The 26,061-nt window shown below is 41.8% G+C and overlaps 1 protein-coding gene across 21 annotated transcripts in view; it reads left to right on the plus strand.

The window, feature by feature from the left end:
- Positions 1-26,061, plus strand: part of TPK1 (thiamin pyrophosphokinase 1) — a 210,368-nt gene that overhangs the window by 55,536 nt on the left and 128,771 nt on the right. For 9 of the 21 annotated variants that reach the window (XR_015946336.1, XR_015946332.1, XR_015946331.1 and 6 more), the window contains one exon: positions 24,962-25,031. The exons of the other annotated variants lie outside the window; for them this stretch is intronic. Coding sequence is in view for 5 of the 9 variants with exons in the window: in XM_060280544.2 (XP_060136527.1) it covers positions 24,962-25,031 (70 nt within the window). In the remaining 4 variants the exon portion in view is untranslated. The remainder of the gene's footprint in view (positions 1-24,961; positions 25,032-26,061) is intronic. 21 annotated transcript variants of the gene reach the window in all.

Consider the following 26,061-nt stretch of genomic DNA (forward strand, 5'->3'; position numbering starts at 1 on the left):
TCAGCTAAAGTTAGCAGGATGGACACTTGACTGTATGTAGAGGATCCACAAAAATGGAAAGCTAGTCAATCTATAATAATTGATGATCTCCCAGAAACCAAGGAGCCGATCAGTTTTGGGGTGGGGTGGGGTGTAGGTCTGTTATTTAGATCTGATGTTCACTACCACCTCCTAGCATGGGAGCAGCAGCTCACACTGAAGGAACTACCCCAACATAGTCATGTGAGGGGCAGCTGGGGGTGCCTTGAGCTTTGGTGCAACCTTGCAAAAATCCAGGTTCAGCACACACCAGTGCTTGTGCATACTGGCATCTCTCACGTAACTGCCTTCACGTTAGCAGTATTCCCTCAGCACATCCAGTAGTGGCTATCAATATTGTTTCCTTGCTCTACTGGTGGTCGTGAAATTTGCCTCCCAGTGATGACTTCTAGTTTCCTTAAATGACGAAGTGTTGATGAAAAGCTAATCTTTTTGACTTGGCCATGAATAATGAGGGGATCTTTGTATATCACATCTGGAAATATGATCATGTAGACTATATTGTAGAAATGGGCAGAATTCAGAAATTTCTGTAAATGCAGAATAAAAGTGGGCAAGCCTGCAAAAGTAAAAAAAAAAAACCTCCTGAGATTTGTTGTTTGTGTGGCTTACAACCCTAAATAAAAAACCTCAGAAGGAATATTGAATAGCTTTGGTTATATGGAACAATTATTTAGAAATTGTGAAAGAGTATCCCTGTGGCTAAAAGACTCTGGTGATGCCTTGACCATAGCTTCTGACTGAGACATAATATTCAGTAGTGCTGTGATTCAATTCCGAAGGCGGAGAAAGCTGCCGATCCCACGATCCTTATGCAGGAAAGACTGTTCCACCCTAGAAATGCTCAGGAATGCCATTTCCAGCTAAAGACTGGCACTGTGGTGCATCTTTTGTGGCTTCCTCCACTGTCAAATGGGAATGGGAATGGCTTGGGAAGGGGGGAGAGCTGGCAGAGGAGGGTGGGGTCAGGTAAATCCTGTTCCCAGCCTGAGCAAAGCCATAATAATAATAATAATAATAATAATAATAATAATAATAATAATAATAATAATATGTTGTTATTATTATTAATACCCCGTCCATCTAGCTGGGCCTCCTAGAAAGGGACAAGATATTTCAAATGGCCGAAATTCACATTCTTGAACTTCCATTTAGCTAAGTGAATGCACTAAGCAGAATTGTTCAGAAACCTACCGTATTTTGAAGTCTTCTGTACACTGGAAAGCTTGTAGGGGCCAGCCCCCTGCCTCCACCCCCGGTAAGTGTTCACTGTTCAGCTTTCTTTCAAAAAGGTAGTTCAGCCCTTCCACTCTGCCGTTTAAAGCAGGGATAACTAGCTTAAGCCCTTTTTAAAAAGTCATTATTTTTTAAAATGTATTTATATCCTGTATCTTTTGCCCAAAATGATCCCTATGCATTTTCCATAAAATGTAAAGATCAGTAAAAACAACAAGAAGAGGTGCTCTGCAAGTGCAGCAGCAGTTAAACAGCATAAACATTAGTAAAAACCAGAATAATTAAAATACCTAAAATGTCCAGGCAAATAAAATAAAATAATGATGTTTTTTTTAGCATGCTAGAAGATCAGGACATAGCAGCCATGCAGGTTCAGGCCAAAGGCATATATAGTCCAGAATCCTGTTCTCAGTGGCCAAGATACCTGACTCTGCCCCAGGTGAGCATCCCTGCAGAGTTTCTGGTCACTGTTCACCTCACCTCACCTCTGAAGGTGGCAAGGACCTGAAGGTTGCACAGTTTCAGATAGTGTGATCCTATGCAGGATCCCACTCCAATTCCATGGACCTTATTCTTGTGTAACTGTACAGCATTACAGTGTAGTCTGTTTCTCCTAAAATAAGACGTAGCCATAAAATAAGCCATAGCAGGATTTTTAAGCATTCAAGGAATATAAGCCATACCCCGAAAATAAGACATAGTGATAGGCGCAGCAACAATGCCAGCCGCAGCAGCAGCAGGAGGGGAAAAAAATAGGACATCCCCTGAAAATAAGCCATAGTGTGTGTGTTTTTTGAGGAAAAAGAAATATAAGACGGTGTCTTATTTTCGGAGAAACACGGTAGATCTTAGTATTTGGGAAGGTTCATATTAGGCTTTGGGGGTTTATTTTCTGGGTGTTTTTTCATCTCTCTTCACCCCCACTCCCCGGACCCCTCATAACAAAATTTCTGGCTACGGGCCCAATATCTGATACAAACTGTCAGATAGATGGTGAATATCATCCTTTCCCACTGGCTCTGCTGGCTGGGGCTGATAGGAGTCCAGCACTGTATTTCCCATCCCTGATTTATTGAGATAGACCGATTATTTCATCTGTCCCTATGCTGGATAAGGGAAGCGGGTGGCATTGTGGTCTAAACCACAGAGCCTAGGGCTTGCCAATCAGAAGGTTGGCGGTTCGAATCCCTGCAACAGAGTGAGCTCCCATTGGTCGGTCCCAGCTCCTGCCCACCCAGCAGTTCGAAGGCACGTCAAAGTGCAAGTCGATAAATAGGGACCGCTCCAGCAGGAAGGAAACGGTGTTTCCGTGCACTGTTCTGGTTCGCCAGAAGTGGCTTAGTCATGCTGACCACATGACCTGGAAGCTGTCTGCGGACAAATACTGGCTCCTTCGGCCTATAGAGCGAGATGAACGCGCAACCCCAGAGTCGTTCGTGACTGAACTTAACGGTCAGGGGTCCCTTTACCTTTACCTTATGCTGGTTAAAGGAAGAAGAAATGGAGAATCTCTGGTCCTTAAAACATTGTGTCATGAGGTGACCCAAGAGACCAAGATGGTGGCTTTGGCTTCCAGATAGACTGGCTTCTTTCATTCTGTGCAATTGGCGGCAGTGCTGTCTGTCAGTCTGCTTTTGGAGTTAAATACTGTATGGTTCTTTCTTATTCCTTGAACCTGCTTGCCTCATGCTGTGTTTTTTATAATTACTTAATTCTAATGACTTCTTCTAATATTTCTTAAAATTCAGAGGTCTTTGAGGAAGGTTTACAAATGGACTCCAAAGGGAATGTAGAGTGCAGTTTTGTATGATTGTGAATGCTTTCTTTTAAAGTTTCCTGGTAGCTTTGTCCTTCATTCTCTGATTAATTTTTTCATTACTTAATGCTGACTCTGCTACATCTGCACTATGTTCACTGTTGCTGTTTATGGGAAGCAGAGTTACAGCTGCCGTAAATATAGAGAACTTGCAGGAGGAGGAAGTGGTTGTGGAATAAACAATTTATTTTCATGTGCTTGGGATTACCACATAACTCACAAGTGTCAGAGGAAAGTGGAGTTTAATGGTCATCCTTAGCACATTAAAAGCAGATAGAATTGTGTACTGAGACTCTCTTTGTGTGGTTATTATGCTAATGCCACCTTTAATTTAGAATTATGATGAAGTATCATCTCTTTATTACTCCGACTTAAGTAATCAGGTAGGAGTTTTACAAAAAATATTTGCATGAAATAATATAAGGATAATTATAAGCTGAGGTGAAATCAGGCCTGAAGTGAATGCTCAACATCTGCTTTGTATTGCCTTAACGGGAATAGGATTGTTTACAGTGCGATAGTGATCTTATATGCTAGTTAGCAGTTTGCTCTAATCTTGAGGATGGTTTACGTGCAATATTGATGGCCTAGTTCTTACAAAGCGCAGATGAGACCTTTTTTCCAACTCTTGTCATTTCCCACTGCAGGAAGAAGCACCTGTGATTAAATTCCTTCCTCCCGTCCATCCTCCCTGCATACTTAAAATTAAAAGCCTCCCTGCGTACTTAAAATTAGAGACTGCTAGGCTGGCATCTAGGGACCCAGGTGGCGCTGTGGTTAAACCACTGAGCCTAGGGCTTGCTGATCAGAAGGTCGGCGGTTCGAATCCATGTGACGGGGTGAGCTCCCGTTGCTTGGTCCCAGCTCCTGCCAACCTAGCAGTTCGAAAGCACGTCAAAATGCAAGTAGATAAATAGGAACTGCTACAGCGGGAAGGTAAACGGCGTTTCCATGTGCTGCTCTGGTTTGCCAGAAGCGGCTTTGTCATGCTGGCCACATGACCTGGAAGCTATACGCCGGCTCCCTCGGCCAATAATGCGAGATGAGCGCGCAACCCCAGAGTCGGTCACGACTGGACCTAATGGTCAGGGGTCCCTTTACCTTTACCTTTAGGCTGGCATCTAGCTTTTTATCTGCGTAGATTATTGATTAATTGAACATGGAATAAAAGGCACATCATGCCCTTCTTTCTTTTCTACCCTCTCCCTCTTCATGGCAGGTTTAAAGACACAATTGAAAGAAACAAAAGTATTCATTTCTAAAACAGTAATACATATTGCTTGATGTCAAGATTATTAACATAAAATATTTTGCATAATCAACTCCCATCACAATGGCATGTTTTAAAAACAATCAAACATGAACATGCTACATAAGTTCAATTTTTATTAAAGGTATACTGCAACAGTCATCAAGGTATATAATCTAAGATAATAACTAAATTAGAAAAATATGATAAATACAAAAGTAATAAAATAAATTTGAAATGAATTGGAGAGGAAGAAAAGAGATATGACCTCTACTCAGCTTAGTTTAGATCTTTGTTTAGCAAAGTATGCTTGAACATGCTCCTTTTGGATGGCAAACTGCAGCAGAGTTGAAATAAGAAAAAAATAAATCTTACTAGTTCAACTTTACTGGTACGGCATCCCTAAAGTGTTTTCCATTTTTTTGCATGCATAGCAAGGATGTTCTATGTATAATGATTTTGGTTACATATTGTTACAACATAATATTAGTAAACTTTATTTACAAAGAAGAAATAAAGAAAAAAATACAGGGACAAGGTAAGTAGATGCAGTGAAACAAATCTCTTAAGTCTATCTTGTGATCCACCGTGTCAGACTCTAGCCGTCTCCTCCTGAGCTGCTCTACAAATTTGTCACTGTACCATAAGAAAAACGAGTAACCAAGAAGCAGGAGAAAAACTCAGATAAAGTACAACTTTATGGCTATGTTTCAATGCCCTCCCCCACCACTTGGCATGCATTGCCAAATAAGAGCTTGGTTCCGATTTGTGTATGGCCATGAAGCTCTTTCATTGAATTTGGATCAGCTGCTACCTCTCAGTCCAACTTACCTCACAAGTAGGGCTGGGCAATACCTGGTTTTCAACATCGTGATATATCACCAGTTAAACATTGTGATATACTGATATATCATAATGACTGAAATAAGGATGGAGCTATGTAGAGGCGTTGTCTGGCTTCATGTTTTTTCCTGCATGGTGATTTTTGCCAGCGCCTGCCCTTGTGATTCACTGGCCCCTGCAGGAGGGAGGGGAGAGCTGAGCCGGCAGAGTTAACAGGGGCTGCAGGAATCAAGAGAAGCATTGGCTGGCTTCACGGTTTTCCCCACATCATGATTTTTGCATAGCGCACACAAACAACATGATTTGTGATATATTGCCAGGTTAAAAATTATGAAATGATATCACGATATGGACTTCAAACTGGTTTGGGACGATATATCAGCCAGCCCTGCCCACAAGGTGCCAATGGGACTAAAGGAATAATAATAATAATAATAATAATAATAATAATAATAATAATAATAATAATAATAATAATTTATTTATACCCTGCCCATCTAGAGTGGCTGGGCGGCTTCCAACAGAAGAATAAAATAATTGATTAAAGATTAAAAGCCTCTCTAAACAGGGCTGCCATCAGATGTCTTCTAAAAATCTGGTAGCTGTTTTTCTCTTTGACATCTGTTGGGAGGGCGTTCCACAGGGCGGGTGCCACTACCGAGAAGGAAACTAGGGTTGCACAGGATGTCCTGAGCTCTTTGGCAAAATACACAATAAACATGTCATAACAAATTAAAAACAATTAAAATAAATTATCTACAATATTAGTGCAACTGGATTGTGAAACCTCATCCATACTCCTAGCTTTAAATTAATTTCCCTTCGCATTACGGAAAGGTAAAAGACATGCCCACAATTAAAGGCATTGGTGTTAGAATTTGTATTGTAGGGACTTCCAGTGCTTCCCTCCTTAATGAATGCAGTTCCCACATTAGCGGAGATTGTTTGTGGAGAATAAACAAGGATTATTTGGGAGTCATTGTCCTTGCAAGCTCTCCCCATGGCTCAGGGGGAGTGAGCTTCACTCGCATATTGTCTCAGTACCTGGTTCTCGCTCTGGCATGGAATCTGAGAGGCACGAGACACTGAGTGTAAAAGCGTTTCGGATATTGGTAATCCACCAATGCAGCCATTAAGAGCAGAGGTTCTACTGATTATTAGGATGAAATTGGCTCTTAATTTTCAGACGTGTGCAGGATGAAGAGGTCAAGATTACATACTGCCAAGTGAATCAGCTACTGGGTTGCAACATTTCAAACTGGAAATAATATTTCCTTCGTTGAAAAATAGGAATGTAAGGGAGGAAGGGAGCTTTACCCTTTTTTAATTATGCTATATTTGCTGTATAAATTATTTAGCAAGCCTCCTCCCTAAACAATAACAGAGAAAAAACAAGAAGAGAAAAAGAGAACAGTTAGAGGTCTAAGAATTAGAAGATAAGGAGAACTGGAAACTCGCCCAGAGCTATAGCTAGATGCCAGATTATTCCTTTACTCAGACACAAACAATAAAGATGGCACAATGACACAGCTTGAATTTCAACAGAAGAAGAGAAAGATTGGAAAAGTGGAAGCAGAGATGCTGTGCAAGACATGATTAGAACAATGAAGAAGCAAACGGGAAAATAAACATCTCACACAGGGAATTTACAGCATACAGAACAAGCCCGGCAAACAGCGCCCGCCGATCTTCGGCCCTGTGCTGTGTGACGGGCGGGGGTGGGGGGGAAGCGGAGATCGTTCTCCGCTCTCCCCCCACCCCCGCCTGTCACCGAAGATCGGCGGGCGCTGTTTGCTGGGCTTGACAAGCCCGGCAAACAGCGCCCGCCGATCTTCGGCCCTGTGCTGTGTGACAGGCGGGTGGGGGGGGAAGCGGAGATCGTTCTCCGCTCTCCCCCCGCCTGTCACCGAAGATCGGCGGGCACTCCTTGCTGGGCTTGACAAGCCCGGCAAACAGCGCCCGCCGATCTTCGGCCCTGTGCTGTGTGACAGGCGGGTGGGGGGGGAAGCGGAGATCGTTCTCCGCTCTCCCCCCGCCTGTCACCGAAGATCGGCGGGCACTCCTTGCTGGGCTTGACAAGCCCGGCAAACAGCGCCCGCCGATCTTCGGCCCTGTGCTGTGTGACGGGCGGGGGTGGGGGGGAAGCGGAGATCGTTCTCCGCTCTCCTCCCACCCCCGCCTGTCACCGAAGATCGGCGGGCGCTCCTTGCTGGGCTTGACAAGCCCGGCAAATAGCGCCCGCCGATCTTTGGACCTGTGCTGTGTGACAGGCGGGGGGGGGGAAAGCGGAGTTCGTTCTCCGCTCTCCCCCCACCCCCGCCTGTCACCAAAGATCGGCGGGCGCTGTTTGCTGGGCTTGACAAGCCCGGCAAACAGCGCCCGCGTGCACTTTATTAAAAAATAAGACATCCCTTGAAAATAAGCCATGTTGTGTTTTTTGAGGAAAAAATTAATATAAGACATGTCTTATAATATGAGAAACACGGTAGAGTAGAGGAGGCATCATGCAGCCTGAAAGAGCTTTGTGAGGTTTCTCCATGCTTCCTTCCATTTGGTCAGAGGCCTCTGATGTCTCAAACTGCACATGCATGTAGTGGATTGTAGAATCCATTGTGGATGTTGAAGGCCACTCCGGAGTTTCGACAAAACAAAATGGATTCAAAACTTTTCATCCTTTGACCGGATAAATGCTGAGCAAATTAATAAAGGAAAATGCAAGCTACGCTGTTGACAAAAATTCCCTTAGTTTCATTTCCCATAAAAGTACAGTTAGCTCTTACGTTGTAAATGTGTTTTCTCCCCTTGAAACAGATAACTTATTTTAGTAATAGAAAAATAACAATGTTTGTCATGCAGGATGGAAAATAATCTCAGCGGGGCTACACATAGTGTATCATACAGTAATTGAATTCTCGTTTAATATGGAGTAGAAGCCTAATACTGTTCTTGAGATGTTACTGCTGGGTTATCAAAACCACATTTCAGACAGAACAAGTTGATGGGTGCGGTTTTAAAGCATTTTATTAACAATTCCATTACAATATCTCCATCAAGCCTTAATAATCACAAGCAGGTTCCTTTTAATTATGTTTAATGTGTTCCACTCATAATTTCTTTGTTATTTCTTGGGATGACTATGATTTCCTTAATGTATTCTGCCTTCCCCCCCCCCCCCAAGTAGGTATGAAATTGCTCTTGCAATATCAGCAGATAAAATTCCTCATACCAACCAGGCATTATCCACCATCTCCTGATAACTGATCTTGCCATGTTCTTTTCCGGGTTTGAGGGGACCTGAGCTACATGCCCCCCCCCCGTGGACTCCCCTTGTGGGCTTACCCTCAATGCAGGTTCACTGGGTCTGACAGGTGGAGCAGATGACGGAAAGGTTGCCACCCTCTGACACCCCTCAAGGACCTGCTGTTGCAGAAGACCTTTGCCAAGTCAACCAGAAGGAAGGCATGCCACCATCATTTAGCAACCTGACTCAACAGTGGGCATTGTTGCTCTTCAGTTTAGTTTCTAAATTGACCCCTTTGGCACCTGACCTAATAAAACAAAGCTACACATCCAGCAGAATCCTAGGAGTAGTTCTCAATGATTCAGACAGTAAGTCATGTGTGTGTGTGTGTGTGTGTGTGTGTGTGTGTGTGTGTGTGTGTGTGTGCATCCAAGCTTGCAAGCAGGGCTTTTCCCCCGCCAGAACTCAGTTCCAGCACCTCTCAGGTGGGCCCCATTGCCCTTCTAAGAGAACAAGGGAGGTGTTCATGGTTACTTCCGGCACCTTGCAAGTAAATGAGAAAAAACGTTTGAATTACTCCCCGTTTGAAAAACAAACACCGCATATGTTAAAAGGATTTTAGCATTACTGCTGTTCAAGGGTGCAATCTTAGCTAGATTCATTTAATGATGATTGAATTTATTATTATTTTTGCAAAGTGCCTTGAATGTTTTGTTGAAGAGAAAGGTTTTTAAAATACTAAATAAATGAATATGCTGCCCCTCCAGAAACTGTTGCCTAAGGAGTTACTTTATGATAAAACTAGTCCTTGACCAAGTGATGCAAATCCTGACATACTATTTCCGTAGCCTATCAGATATTGTTACATCTCACTGCCTCTCATCCACTGGACCAGCTGCAGCAAGAGCTGATGGATGGATGCCCTGCAAATCCTGTCAGACTTCACTAACTCACACCTGTTCTTCTACTCAGGAATAGGATAATATTTTTGGCAGGTCCCATAGATCACTACCAGATCTTTCTTTCTTTCCACTTTTTCTCTTGTCCATATTGGATTGTGGTAGCACCTGATTGCTGGCTTTTCAGACATCTTCCAGAGCTTATAGCTCCCCTTCTGCAGTTGGTAGCTGTGCCCGATAGAGACTGAGGGAGACATGTAGAAAAATCATAAGAGCTGCTTCAAACGCGTAATTGTTGTTTGTAACTGCCTACATAACAACATAACAGGTGAAGAAGACAAATGTGGGTTTTGTAATATGTATTACACAGGTATGTTTGGTGGAGAATGAGAATTAGCTGCATATCTCTGTATATAAAACAAAATAAAAAAAATTCCTTCCAGCAGCACCTTAGAGACCAACTAAGTTTGTTATTGGTATGAGCTTTCGTGTGCATGCACACTTGTTTTGACTATAGTCAGTGTCAAACCTGAATTTCCCCGCACATAATTTGTAGATTGGCCTCAAAACATGTTTGTGTAGATTTGGTGCTAAAAATGGTAAAAATCAGATTTCTGCCCGTTTTTCAAAAAGCCATAAATTATGTGTTGTGGCAATATTTTAAAAAAAACAGTTTAAACTGGGGCAGTGGGGGGAAGAGAAGGAGCTATGATCAGCCCAAGACATTTTGGTACTGTAGAAGGAAAGGCTGAAAGCTCTGCATTGACCAGACCATGTCATTACCGAGGAGACAGGCTTAGTCGTTGTCTGAGGACTATCCCTGCCTCCAGGTCTGGTTCTGGCCGAAAGGATACTGGAATCAACAAGGGACCTGAAAGTGTTGCTGTGTAATGCCAGGTCAATGATGAATGAAACCACTACCATCCACGACCTGATTGTGGATGGTGGATTTGACCTGGCATGTGTGACAGAGACCTGATTGGATGAAGCAGATGGGCCTGTCCTCTGCTTGCCCACCAGGTTTCTCTTACGCACAGCAACCCAGGGCATGTGGGCGGGGAGGGAGGGTTGCAGTGATTTTTAGTGCTTTTTTACCCCACTTGGAGGACCAGAAAATTCTGCCTAAAATGTCACAATAACCTCGAGACATACACCTGTACTTAGCTTGAGGAAAGCTAAACTATGGAACTGCTTGCTGCAAGAAAAATGCTTTGGTAAATAGTGTAGCCATTTCCAAAGATGAATGAGTTATCGCTAGAAAATTGCCAGCTCATTACGCCACACTCTGCCTCCATGTACCACCTGCACTTGGTAATTTCCAGCTATCTCAATTCTTCCCACGGGATGGAAAGTATGACTAATCCCTGGTGTATTGGAAAGTGAATTGGAGTTATGTGTGTAAACCTAGTTTTCAGACCATCTCGGGTATGAAGCTCACTGAACGGCATTGGGCAAGTCTCTGCCGATTTGTCTAGCTTACCTCACAGACGGTTGTGTGGCTAAAATGCATATTGCTCTGAACTCCTTGTATTAAAGATTGAGTAGCACACAAATGCAATATATGAATAAATAACTGGAAAGGACACCAACAGTTTCCACTTCACCACAATCCAAAAATGTATAAACAGAAAGAAACATATGTAACCTTTTCACTTTTTCAGAAAAAAATAAAAATATCTAATAAATTGTAGGTAAAGGGGAGTGCTGTCATTCTTCATTGCAGCAATAAATACGAGCCTACAGGAGTCTAAGGGAAGAATAAATAAGGACTTACCCACCTCCTTCACCCCAGCTATTGATTTTGATTTGCTGAAAGAGCACCAAGGAAAAGAAGTTCTTAGGCAGAAAGGGCAGCTGTTCAACCAGATTTTTAAAACTCTTATTCTCTGTCATGGGAAACAGTAGTAGATTGAGAATTGTGGCTTTTTAAAAAAGCTTTTACAAAGATGGAAATATAGCATTTGTATTTATTACATCAGAAATATAGACTGTTTACCAGAAATACAAAAAGGAGCTAGTCTCAAATATTTGAAAGAAGCCCATAGAGAGATAATATGTTTGTTTACTGAACAATAAACTACCCAATGCTAATGTGAATTAGGTGCTGCATGCCAGATCCTGCAGGGAGCACAGATCAAGGAAACCTTGTTTACCGCAGTCACCTGCCCATTCCATATTCAGAGATGCATGTCTTGCTTTCGCTAGCCTTCCTGATTAGTGCAATAAATACACCAGGGTAACGTAATGGCAGCCTCAGCCGCAGCAAACACTGGCGCTATGTAGAGCGAAGCAACCATAAAACCGGCCGCGTTGCTTCTCCCAGGATGTGTAATTTACAAGATGGTGGTGTTCAAAAATATGCAGGGCTGTTATCCATTGACAGCTAGCATGATTAATTGCTCGTGGTCTTTGAGCAAATTCTCTGCAGTAGGTATTAAGGAGCATGCTCCACAGTTGATTGTAATGATTTTATGTGATGAATTTCATAACAGGCTTGTTGCTTCTGACTGGCATGATGTCTTCCTTCCTTCCAAATTCCTAGAGGGGTTTTACAACTACCATGTCATTGAGCTGCATAATTAGGAATGTCCTGAAATATTTATTAAATTTATATATCTGAAGATGACAGGTGGTTTACAGTAATGAAGGCACCAGGCATGCCTCCCTGGGGAGAGCATTCCATAAGTGGGGAGCCACCACAGAAAAGGCCCATTCTTGTGTTGCCACCCTCCGGAGCACTTGTGGAAGGGCCTCGGATGGTGATCACAGGGTCCAGGTTAGTTTGTATGGGGAGAGGCAGGACATTTCAAGAAAATCTTTACCCTGTGATACACATTCTCTCAGTAGCAGCAATTTGTGGGTGACAAAATGACAAAAACTGTCCACTCCGATTGAAGCTAGGAAGCATTGCCTTCTGATTTGACTTGGTGATGCCATTGGATCTGGCAGCATGGCACTGTTCTTGATTACATGGAATGCTAAGCCAAACCATGGATTGCTTAGCATGAGCAATAAACATGAGGCCCTCATAGCCTCATGTGGCAGCCACTTGCCCAGTTATTTTGCTGTGGCAGTGTTGAGCTGCCATGGTTTGGTTTAGTGTGTTGTCTGAACCCAGAGCTGTGGTTTAGTGCTCTACTGACAAACTTTGAACTGCAAACCACAGGATAGCCCTTGGCTACAGCTCATGGTTTGTCTGGAGAGAGCTAAATCACGGCAGTGGAACAACCAGGGAGGAGGAAAGTGGTTGTGATTTTCTCTTTCATGGGAGGGTGGGCTCCCCCCCCCCGTAATGGTGTTGTTGCATCTACTCTCGAGTAAAGATGCCCAAGTCCGTGCTGGTCTTTAACGGTTTTATTGTGCTGCGCATAATATTTACAGTGCAGAGATAGCAGAAAACATGACCTCCTAGTCACTTGCAGAATCTGGGAGTGGACGTTTCCTGTTGCGTGACCAGCATAAGAGTTTGGGCACCCCGAAACGCTTCCTCCCAACCTTACGTTTAGTGGTGCGCCTTAATTCGGGCACCAGAAGGGCCTGCGTGTTCCCTTCTACCTGCTGGTCCAAGCGGTGCATGGGCTCTCCCACATCACTGAGCCTTGCCTCCTCCATCCCGCTAACTTCCTCATTCCCCCCACCTGACCGGCTGCTGCTGCTCTCACTGGGCGAAGTGCTGGTCAGCAGGATTGGGGGGGGGGGAGAGGTTCCCTGTAGGAAGGTCCCCTGACAACACCCATTCTGCTTTCCTTTTTCTGGCAAGCAAATGCCTTTTTTGGTTAGGCAGGCCTTTGGCCTCTATTGGCTGGTGCAGCAGGGTCTTCTGAGGGTGGGGGTTGTACATTTTCTTTTCTTTTGTTGTCATTGTGCTTTTAAATGGTTTTGAGTGTTCAAATTCATCACTGTTTTAGTAGGGTAACAATGTTTTTCATATTGATTTCATATTGATAGATTAAATATTGACTTTGAAACATGTTTTTAATTGGATCTGTTATCATTCGTGTTGTGAACTGCTTTGGGGCCTGTTCTGGGAGAAACGTGGGGTATTAGTAAATAAATATTCTCTCCAGGAGTCTGCTCATTCACATGAAGCCATGGTTTGGTTTGGTTTGGTTTGGCTTAGCATAGCGTACGAACTGAGTCATTACGCCCCCCTCCCCCCGTCTCTCTGTATGTGTGTGTTTTAAAAAAAGACTATCCAGAATAAGAATAATGGCTCCTGCCCTGACTTGGACTCAATATGTCTTCCCATGAACAGATCTGTTTGGCCGCAATTTCTGATTAGCTGAGATTGCTTCTGCAAGAAATCAACATTTTGCTTCAGTAGGTGGTCCACTTTCCCCCAAGCTGCAAACAGGGGCAGGGGCAGCTGCTGTGACCAGGCAATGGATAGTATTTGAAAGAGGTAAATGGGCAAGGGAAAAATCATGAAACACTACTCTCTCTCTCTCTCTCTCTCTCTCTCTCTCTCTCTCTCACACACACACACACACACCCTTTTGCAGTACTATTTATACTTCATTATAATTCTTATAGCAGAATGCATAAGGGTGTATGGTTGTAGGTACCAATATTCTTCGAGTGAGCTTCTTGTAGCTCCATTGCATAGCAGCATGGGGTATTCTATATATATATATTTCTTAATAGGTAATGATGGTCCAATTTGAAGGCCCCAGAAGAGGAAAAAAAGCTCTCCTCAATATTTAACACAGTTGAATTGTGGATCCAAAGCAATGAGAACATATCAATGTTGAATATGCCTGGAAGGCAAAAGCATACAGCCATGTATTAGATAGTCACAGATTAGCAGTGGTCCATGAGGAATCTTTAAATTTACCATTTTCAAATGGAACCAATCTACAGAGTACTGTAATTGAAATAAGCAGTTTCTGAACTGGCAGAGAAGGTTGGGAAAGTCTGAGCTTGACTTCACAGGGCTCTGAATAATTGTTTCCTTACTGAGCTGAACTTTTGAGCCTGCAAGGACATGATAACATTTAAAAGCTGATCTAAACATTATGCAGAATGAAGTGGCAGACTAGGGGGTGAAATTCTTCAGATTACAGGTGTGTGCCCTATTTTTCACTAGCCCTATACTAAAAAAAAAATCCTGCATATCATAAGCTCAGATATCATGGAGAGGGTCACTCTAAATATTTCTCCTTGATTTGCTAGTTTATTACTTGCAAGGAATTGGAGAGATACCCACTCCCAGAATAGTATAGTATAGAAAGCTGCAACTAATTCTTCATAATGTGTAGATTGGCTTTTGATGATGTTTCTTTGCCTGCATGAAATTCTCCATTTAGTCTACTGATTGGATTTCTTTGCCTTGGGTTGATTGAGACTATCAGAGAAGGAATTTTATCTCCCTCACACATATATTGAAACTGGGCTCAGTTTTCTTTAACTGCCATTGAAAAAATAAGGTTGAGAATTGTTTGTTAGAAATCTTCAGCCGTATTTCAGTGCCCAGTGCCTTTGGCCAGTAAACCATGCCAGTTGAATAGTTCCAAAATTGGTTCATATTTGTAGTGCAGTCGTGCCCTTAAGGAGAGGTGCTAGGATCACAGTAATAGGAAGATGCAGCACCAGTCTTTAATAATAATAATAATAATAATAAATTTTATACCCTGCCCATCTGGCTGGGTTTCCCTAGCCACTCTGGGCGGTTTCCAACACAATATTAAAATATAATCTATTAAACATTAAAAGCTTCCCTAAACAGGGCTGCCTTTCCTTTAGATGTCTTCTAAAAGTCTGGTTGTTGTTGTTCTCTTTGACATCTGATGGGAGGGCATTCCACAGGGCGGGTGCCACCACTGAGAAGGCCCTCTGCCTGGTTCCCTGTAACTTGGCTTCTCGCAATATGTAACAATATGTAATTTCTTTTGTGAAGGCTAGAAGGTGAAATCTGGCCATTTTATTCACAGCTTAGCAAAGCGATTGGTATACATAGGGTGCATACATAAAACATTAGTATCAGTACAGTCAAATTTCAAGGTTGGCTATATATGGCATCTGGGAGTCTTCTGGTTTCACTGATTAAGAATTTCGGGAACCTGGCTCGATCTGCTTTGCATTCTGTGTCTTCTACATTCTATTTAATGGTTTTTCCAGCTTGTTCACATTCCATGTCAAGTAGTGAAGCCTAGAGTTGTTATGTTTATCATTGTATGTTTCCATGTTGTTTGGAAATCAACCTTAATAATTAAGGGAGCAAGGCCACACAGGAGGAAGGATAAAATGCTAGTAATTTATAAGAGCAAATGAGAATCTTATTTATCAACTGTTTATATTATTTTCTCAAGGAGCTCATGATTCTCCCACCTTTGTTGTAGCTTCACATAGCTTTGTGAGGCAAGTTCTGCTGAGAGAGAGAGAGACTAGCCCAAACTCATCTAGTAAACTTCATGGTGTAGGTGGGTGTTTTGTTTTAACCATTCATTTAAAAGGCAGGGAGTGACATTTATTACAATCCTATACTTGTCTACTCAAACGTAAATAACATTGGGTGCAGTGGTACTTGCTCCCAGGTAAATGTGTACAGGATTACATCCTTAAGGCAACTGTTATAAACAAGTGAATTAGACAAGATTACTGAAATCGTCTGACCGCAACACTTGACTAAAGCACCAAGCTCTCCTTTGCGGTACAAACCATTCTGCAGAATTAATAAATGGCAACGAGTTTACAGTAAATCCATCTCAACTTTATCCTTTTTTCCTTCGCTCTTTGTAATATGTAAATTTCTCTATAAGTGCGAAATCACATTTCTTGTCTAACCACTCTTTTGGGGAAAGGACTGACAGTCCTGCTATCTTATGCACAGCACCCCAGCTCCTGTAAAGCTGTTAGTTCTCCCATGGGTTTGTTGATTTGGGGTCTAATGGATATCATAAACATTTTCCAAATAATGTATTAATTTTTCAAAGAAACATTCCATGTGAAGGAGCCCCTTCTCCCTTTTTTACACTTATAGCAAGTTGTGAGTTTCTTCAGCTTTGGGAATAAGTCTGAATAAGTCTGTAAAAGGGGCTTAGCAGAAGAGGGAGGGAGAGCTCTGTCCCTTTGGTAGCAAATACCTTCCTTTCTATGCCCGGGGGGGGGGGGGCACCCTCTTCCCTCCTCTGCCAGCCAGCCCACTGCTGCATGGAATTCTGTGCACTCAATTCTGTGCAGCCCCTTTTTGTCTGTGGCTAATAGGCTAGTGCTTATATGCAAGGCTGGGATGGTTGTAATCTATTTTATTTATCAATACAGGTGCCATGTGCTACCTTACTTTATAACAATTTGTCCAAGGAAAAATGCCCTTTATTCCATACAGTTTCTCATATCTGCAAAGATATATGTGGGGATTTGAGCCCAAGGCTCTCAGATCCTAGTCTCACACTTTAACCAATATGCCACAAAGAGGACCATCAGAATATTGGGGTAGAATATCCTCCTTCAAGAAAATCATGTTGAGCTTTATAAAATCTTTGTAGACGTAATCTCAAAATGTAAAAAAATCTGATGAGTAGGAAATTGCCAGGACCTGTCAGCACTCAAGGTATCTTCCTATCATATTCAGAAACACACTAATTCCCATATCCAGTATTTAGAGGTTGGTTGTGATAGCTGAAGAGATAATTGCCCAGTGCTGATGTCTGACTTTCCTAGTGTGACCTTCCTAAGAGTATAAAAGTTGTATCTGAGTTCCCCTTAAAACATTTTCTACATTATTCTTAAATAGTTCAGATGTACTGGTTTAATACAAGTCAGGAGGTTCATGACAAAGCCAGAATGTGAAGGGAAGGGAGTGCTTCCCTAACAATGGTTTATGAAGGCAGGAATGATTGTCTGAACTGGGTAACAGTGACTCTATGAAGACAAAGTGTGGTTAAAGAAAGTCTTGATGCCCATTGATGCCCACCCTGCAGAGGATTGGATGGGCTGCTAGAGATATTTTGTGTGCATGCCAGTATCCAGCACTCCATCCCACTCGTGTCCCAACAGCCACCAAGACTTGAACGTGATGAAGACACAGAAAACAGGACATATCTATGCAAATAACATGTTTCTTCATGGTCTTCCAGTGTTCTAAGTGTTCTGTTGTTGTCGTTTAGTCGTGTCCGACTCTTCGTGACCCCATGGACCATAGCACGCCAGGCACTCCTGTCTTGCACTGCCTCCCGCAGTTTGGTCAAACTCATGTTCGTAGCTTCGAGAACACTGTCCAACCATCTCGTCCTCTGTCGTCCCCTTCTCCTTGTGCCCTCAATCTTTCCCAACATCAGGGTCTTTCCCAAGGATTTTTCTCTTCTCATGAGGTGGCCAAAGTATTGGAGCCTCAGCTTCACGATCTGTCCTTCCAGTGAGCACTCAGGGCTGATTTCCTTCAGAATGGATAGGTTTGATCTTCTTGCAGTCCAAGGGACTCTCAAGAGTCTCCTCCAGCACCATAATTCAAAAACATCAATTCTTCGGCGATCAGCCTTCTTTATGGTCCAGCTCTCACTTCCATACATCACTACTGGGAAAACCATAGCTTTAACTATACGGACCTTTGTCGGCAAGGTGATGTCTCTGCTTTTTAAGATGCTGTCTAGGTTTGTCATTGCTTTTCTCCCAAGAAGCAGGCGTCTTTTAATTTCGTGACTGCTGTCACCATCTGCAGTGATCAAGGAGCCCAAGAAAGTAAAATCTCTCACTGCCTCCATTTCTTCCCCTTCTATTTGCCAGGAGGTGATGGGACCAGTGGCCATGATCTTGGTTTTTTTGATGTTGAGCTTCAGACCATATTTTGCGCTCTCCTCTTTCACCCCCATTAAAAGGTTCTTTAATTCCTCCTCACTTTCTGCCATCAAGGTTGTGTCATCTGCAAGGTTGTGTCATCTGCATCTAAGTGTTCTTTGTTGCGTTATCTCCACACATAGATGTTCCTTCTTTGTATCCCATCCTGGGAGCTTCGTTTGAGGCCAAATAAACAGCAAGCCAAGACCATAAGTAATCTAAATTGGACCTGGAATATTCTTCCGTATATGTCAAATATTGAAAGCCTTCCTATTACATTTCATTCCTCGACACAGGATTTTGTTTTTTACATTTGTGCAATGTTTGAATCTTGTCTCTTCTTGTTACCAAGATTCTGTCACATTTTATGTGACAAAGAACTAAATCTTGAAACAGGACCGTACAGATAAGGTGAAGCTGGTTCTTAAGGGTTAGTGGCACATACATGAGGTCCCTTGCTTTCACACACATTTTGCCTGTTGTAGTGACAGGAATTTTTTAAATTTATTCTAAAGAGGAAGTTGACAATTTCAAGCACGTTCTCTTCCTTCTTATTTCTCCAGTTGCCCGTTTTACCTTCCTTCCTTTTTATTTATATACCTGTTATTTTTTCCGTGTTCTGCCTATTTAGTTCTCATATTCTTTCACAAACTAATGATGTGTCCTGGGTGCGCAGCCATGCATTGAAACAAACTATGTGCATATGAGAACTGAGTGAGATCTGAAAGGAGAAATTGCCTCCTTTGACGTGCTCTGCAGGAGCGTACCAACTCAATAAAGACCTTAGAGGAGAAAAAATATACAGGCATATGTGAGGTGAACTATGGAGTAGAATGTACCCTGTCAATGAATTAGAAAATATATTCTAGAAAACAATTCTGTGCTGGCTAGAATATTCTGCTTGCTGTAGTATATCTTTTCTATCCATAGTTTGCATAGTAGCCTCTTGCAACTAAGGTATCTTTTCAGGTTAAAATTCTTCATATGAAAAGCAGGTTATTTTGGATTATTATTCAGCATAATATTAGTTGGGTTAGATTCATCTATATAAAAATATAGGCATTGTGCACGCGGATGAAACAGCCTTTCTCTGTAACCGCTGAACTGTAATGTAACAAATTTGGCCACAACATTCCATGCCCATCAGTGAGGGATCTGGCATAAAAAAATTCCAAAAAAGCACAGCTTTCACACCTAAAATAGTGAATAAACGCAAAAAAGTGGTGCCCACTCTGAAGACTCCAGCAGCATCCAATAGAAAGGCAGATTGCACGCTGTCACCAGCAAAAGCTCTGAAGGGCGGCGCCAAATAATGGCATCATCAACCGAGCAACTGAAACCACCAAGGCGGCCATTACCAGACTCCTAGGCCCCTGCCAGGCCCCCACTAGGCCGGAGGGGGGAGAGGGTGAGCGCCTGAATCGCAGGCCACAGCACGGCAATGCGTGGCCGGGTCAGCTAGTGTATTATAATATTCTAATCTGCTTTTAAGAAAAATGGAACAATACGATTTTGTTACAAGTTTTGAGAGTTCAGTGGAAGAAAGTCATAATTGACAATAGAGTGGGGGTGAGTCCTGGGGTAGGAGATTTGTAGTGAAATGTAGTCTATGGCGATAAGAAACTGTCCCTTTCAATCATTTGTAGTAGCGTTAATGCAGACTGCATTATTAAATGAATACTGCATAAACATACAACAGCAGAAGCTAGATTTGCCAATTTGCCCATTGTGCTTAGTTCAATTTATGAAAACAAATAAAAGTAGGAGAACCTGTCAGAGCTATTTAAACAGTGTTCCCCTCCCCTTTTCTAGGGGGTGGTGGCAAGATCACACTATTGAATCTGCCTGCAAAATATGTGTTTGTTTGACAGCTTGAAGGGGGGAGCAGGGGGGTATATGCTCCTGCTATGCTGCAGCCTGTCTTCAGGTTGCCACCATCGCTGGGCAAGTGAAGAGGGGAGCTGGCCACAGACCCTTTGCTCAACCAGAGGCAGTGACAGCCTGCAGAATGGACTATGAGACAGACTGGGGAAAGCTCTTTCCCCACTACCGCCAACCTTCTTCCTCCACAGTTGTCAGGAACTGGGATGTAGGTGGAGATAGTGTCCTGCTGCTCCCATTTTCTGTTCACATTTTAGTATTTCCATGAAGTAGAAACCAACATGGGACTTCTATATGTGTGGTGTTTTGACCCAGAATGCAGATGGGGCAATTCAGGGTCTGTTTGCTGCATGCACCTTTCAAGGCAATATGCCATATAGGCTCCTGTTTAGAATCACAGCTTCTGCTTTGTGTTCCTGCAGCCATGGTTGCAAAGGAGGGTTTGTGTGAATAAATTCTGAAATATAAGAAACCAGCTGGTGAGGAAATAACTATACTTATCACTACTACTGGCTATTGAAGCAGAAGTTGATCTTACACAGTCACTTTAAACCAGCCCTGCATCAATTGTGACCCATCAAGCTGAGAAAAGCCCACTAGCCATATATTATAGCCTGCCAAAGATATGGCAGCCCACCTCTTGTTTACAGTCCCAATAAAACAGCAAAAAGAGGAAGTTTATGAAGCCCCTGGCGGTGAGCTGCAGGTGAGCTGCAGTAAATGGCAGGTGAGCAGCAGTAAGTTGAAATGAGTGTACTTTTCCCTCTACAACATTCACAGTGAACTACCAAATACCGGTATGTCTGATTTCTCTGATATTTTCCTCTTTAATTTCTTCTCTCTCTTTCTCTCATTTGTCGCAAGTTGCATCATAGACAGGTTTCTTCAGTTTTAAAATCTGTGTGATGGAAATTCTGAATCGCAATTAAAATCACTTTTGGCGGGGGGCCTTCTATCGTACTCTGAGTTGCTTGTCTTCCTGTTGTCAGAAATCAATAAAGCCGCTTGGGGGGTGGCGGACAAAGAAGCAGGCAATGAAGAAGGAAAAAAAGCCATGATCAAAACTTGGCGTTTGTAAACACTCAAACTGAATTATTAAACAACCTAATTTTAAAACTTCAGAAATGCTGTCAGAACACAGGCATCTGCATCTCACTGACAGACTTAAATAATTGCCTTGGGGGGAAATATGAATCTGCAATTCACATTTTCAATTGGCTTTTTAAATTGTTATTTGATTTATATGTTTTCTTGGAATGACTTCTTTACATGTACAATACAGCACTTATACCACTTTTGTTAGGTCAGGAATTAGCTGCTTAATAAAATGTCTGAAAGTTCAGATGAAGGAAAGTGACACCTTTGAGTTCAGAAAAAAGACTGGGGAGACAGGCATGATAGAAGTTTATAAAATTTTGAACTTGGGAGAGAGGAGGGTAATTATAAATTTTAATTCTTTTTTCTCGAAATATCTGAACACAGTGAAATGGACTGACAGTAGTAATTTCAGTATTAACAGAAGTAATTCTTCACACAATACACAACATGAAATTTACCACTGCATGTTGTCTTGAGGCTGAATTGTGTCTCGAGAGTCTTTTGGGGACCCCTCTTATTGTCCTGGAACTTTAGGAGGAACATTAGGTAAATGAATTTAGATTAGTGTCTAGTGGCTCTAGTTTTACCGCTGGGACAAAATTTATCCTCGGCACCCAAAGAATCTGTGTCTGTCACTGCTTGCTGGCTATAGGACAGTTAGGTGTAAAAGGGAGAGATTGAACTGAGTTTCCAAGTTACAGCTTACCCTGCTTCCCATCTCTAACTGCCTAACTGCTCACAGAGGGTTAGCATTGATTGATTGGTTGATTTTACGTATATGCCATTTTCCCACAATGAGCAATGCCTAAAGTGGCTTACAGCAAACATCTGAAATATTAGAGTAGACAACATTGGAAATTCAAGCATTAAAAATGCAGAACATGTCAGTAAATTCAAAATAACAAAACCCAACAATTTAGCAAAGACATAATAAATTCAATATTACGAAAGAAAACCCACACGGTGTGAACTTAAGTACATAAATACAAAGCAAAAATGAGAGTTAACAGAGAAAAACGTTTCTGGTACCAGTTTTGCTGCAGTCCAAGGAGTCTGGCTTAAACACAGTTCAGAGTGGAGAGTAATGACATACAGTTGACTCCTGGTCCTCTCTTCCAGAGAAGGCTGACAGCAGCAAAAAGCAAATGTTGGGGAGAGCAATGCTGGTCAGTCTCTTCTCCTGGAAGTATGAACGGCTGGTGCAGGTCTTACTGCATTTTTGCAGTAACTAGGCTGAAGAAGAGAACCAAGGTAGCTGCTGCCTTATCCTTTTGTGAAGCGGCATTGTGGAACTGGCAGCAACAAATAGAAATTGAAGATAGTACATTGGAACTCGCCTAATTGGGAATATGAAGTAGCAGTTGGGTAACCATTTCACGTATTGCTAGCTTGCCATGGAGTCTCAACAGGAACCTGCAGCCAACCATGGTTCCTTGATGAGTGAAGCTTATGTGATACTTGTGTTTGCAGTGTTTTTCACTTTGATCTGTTGTATTTTTAGCTAAGTACTTAAGGCTTAAACTTAAAGTTCTCAAACTTTTTTCTCTGGACCACACTTTCACAATAAAAAATTGCTGAATGCCTCACTGTTTTTTTTAATTATTATTATTGATAAGAAATACATTGGAAAACATAAGGTAACAACTCCTAGTACCAGTAGTGCTTGATTTACAGCATAGAATACAACTGCTTTATAATATGATCATGAGGCATCCAGAAAGTATAAAGCAATGCAGATAAATAGTAACATGAATTATTCCCAAAAATATAATTATAAACAAGCTTTTTACAAGCTCAGTGAGAGGGCTGAGCTTGCTTTTGCCAGGTAATCTAGGTCTAATTTGAGACAAACTCTCATCTCCTCATTAGTTCAAAGAAGGCTTTCTCTCTTCTGATCTCTCACATTTTTCAGAGTGGAAAATCCCTATTTACAACAATATGTCATGGAGAACTTTAGAATAGCCATTGCTCTTCTCCAGCACTGTTCAAACAGCTATTCTGGATGACAGCTATGATGGTCCTCAGTATCACCTGATGCTCTTTAAAAAAATATTTTGATCCTGTACTACACTGAAATGTCTGAATGGTTCTTTGATTGTCCTTGATTCTTTCTGCCATACTTGCCATCCCTATGCCCTTTGTGAACCCCTGGCTTAAGGCATCTTGGGAGAACAGCTAAAATGCAGTGTCTGAAGTGCTTCTTAATGAGTTCACTCAGTACATCCCATGATAAGTAATCATGTTACCAAGCAATGGAAGCGTTTATTGCCAATGGAAGATTGTAAGCAATATAACATCCAAGGCGCGTGTATTTATGCAGTCTTCTGTCTTGGCCAGCAAACTTCTACATTACAGCACTATTGTAAGAAATAATAATAATACACATGTATGAATTATTGCTGAGTTTCCAAAGACTCTAACTCTGAGATCATTATTGATAATGCAGCCTCATCTGTGGAGTTCTAAAGGGCATCAAAAGTAATCAATTTGTATACTCTGTTATTTTTCCTTCCCAGCTCTCATTTGTGAAAGACTATTTATAATACTTGCTGTTTAAGAAAACCAAGCACAATTTGAGCCATAGCTATGAAAATAATAGTTATTGACCCTTTCCCCATCAGTTAACTGCCTCTATTTAGCGAGAAAACCTTTGGTTCTAGTTCATACTGATGTGAATCATTAACATGCTAGGAAAAGATCAGTACCTTGGATAATTACTTGCTTACAGTACTTTTAAAGTACTGTACAGAAAAACTGAAGTGCTAAGAGCAAAAATATTCGAGGAAATCCAGTTAGCAAAAAAAAATTAATTTCTGGCTCTCCTGGATGAGCAGCCTATATGATCTATCAGACTTTTTTCTGGTGCTTTCAAGAATTAAGATGGTTACAGGTAGGTAGCCGTGTTGGTCTGGGTCGAAGTAAAATAAAAAAATTCCTTCAGTAGCACCTTAAAGACCAACTAAGTTTTTATTTTGGTATGAGCTTTCGTGTGCATGCACACTTCTTCAGATAAGAATTAAGATGTTTCAGACGACCTCGTAACTTATAAAGGGAAATGGCTCCAGCTGTGCTGAAGTGCTGTTTTTTAATATAAAATATTTGATGTGTATTTTAACTATGTTTGGTGTAGGGACAATTATTACTTTTCATTATCTGTTGAAACTGGAAATGAAAGCCTTAAGGATTGCCAAAGCCTTAAGGCAGAGCTTTCCAAACTTTTCATGTTGGTGACACACTTTTTAGACATGCATCATTTCGCGAAACAGTAATTCAGTTTTACTGGCAAACCAGAGGTTAAACTAACCCCTTTCCAGGCCCAGGAGGAGCACGGGGAGCGTTCGTGCGACACACCTACACACTGCAGCTGACACACTAAAGTATCGTGACAGACAGTTTGGAATGCTCTGCCTTAAGGACTGCTGAGGCCTCCTGGCCAATGCAGCTTGTTTCTCCGTTTCAACATTGTGGTATATTGTCAGATCGCGATGTTTGGCTGGTGATACATTGCAATGTTGAAAAGCTGACATTGCCCAGCCTTCACAGGCGCCATGCGTCCCTTTACAGTAATGGCTGGTGATACCCAGGTGGTGCAATTCTCTCGTTCTTTTTCTTTCACCACCAATGTTCATTATCCTTGTAGTGTTGACTGTATTTTAATTTATTTTTCTTTTTAAGCACGTTGCTATGTTTTTCTTGTGTTTTTCATCATTTTTGTAAACAGTCCTGGAAGCCCTGCTGAAGGTCAGTACGTACATCATTTAACGAAATAAGTATTTCTGTCATTTCGGCACGGAGCTATACTGTGCTGTAGGAAATATTTCCATGTAAATAAATTTGTTCCTTGGTTATGATGTCAGGTTCTTGACAGCTTCTCCCTTTCCTTCCAGCTGTTCTGAGAGCATGTGCTGATGGAGGTGCTAATCGTCTGTATCATATCACAGAAGGAAACCATGAGAGGTACATCCATAATAATCTGTGCAGATAATTTCCCCCTTTTTATCTTCATGATGAACTTGCATTTGCAGCTTTCTAAAAGCTCTTGGCTCCATTGGGTTGTCCCCCCCTCTTTTTTGCAGGGAGGGGGGTCAGAAACACAGGTCATGTTCAACATGAGGCTGCTGCTGCAACTGGCATCTCCTTGTCAAGTCCTTCTGTTCTCTCTTGTAACATGTTGGATCACTAACCCTCTGTTGTGATGCTGTCATATTGTGTGTTTTCCTGTCCTGCCACCAGCACTCAGTGATGTGGAGCAAGGGACACGGAGCACACAGTGTGATGATGTCACAACACAGAAAAGTTTTACTACACATGATGCGAAAGAACTCTATGTGGGATGCCATTTTTGTAACTCTGCCTTTTTGATTCAAGCAGTAGGTTAAATCTGTGCCAGAGGATCTTCCTGTGCTAACAGAGCCCAATGATAAATGCAATAAGTTATAACTTCAATAAAGATGACTCCAGATAATCCTTTTCCTCCAAGGTGACAAAAGCTGTCACTGACTTAACAACCTTGCCCACCCATCCCAAATGGTTTTTTAATGTATACTTCTGCATAAGTATTTACAGTTCATAGATAGTGAAAGAGTCTTCCACCCATTGTAGTGTTGCAAAACAATGTGTTTGATAACCATGGGGTTATCAAATCCATTTTTTATTGTTCTAGAGGAAGGTTCCACATGAGTAGCAAGTATCCTGATAACAATATGAGTTATTGTAACTTTATTAAATTGTATTAATTGTTTTAATGAATCTGTTGCTCTTGTTTGCTTTATTTATATGCCATTGTGTTTGATATTATAATGATTGCAATGTTTGAGGTTTTAAAAAATGCTAGTGTGATTATTGTGAGCATTTTTGAGCTCAGCATTTATCGTTGGAAAAGCGGAATGCAAATATATATCTTAATCTGAAGATCTCAGGGCAGATTAATATGCTGTGGCATATTAAATCAAATAAAATCATATCAAGATTCACCTAGCAAAAATGA

This window comes from Zootoca vivipara, chromosome 11, assembly GCF_965207765.1.
Source record: "Zootoca vivipara chromosome 11, rZooViv2.hap1.1, whole genome shotgun sequence".
NCBI classification, from domain to species: domain Eukaryota; kingdom Metazoa; phylum Chordata; class Lepidosauria; order Squamata; family Lacertidae; genus Zootoca; species Zootoca vivipara.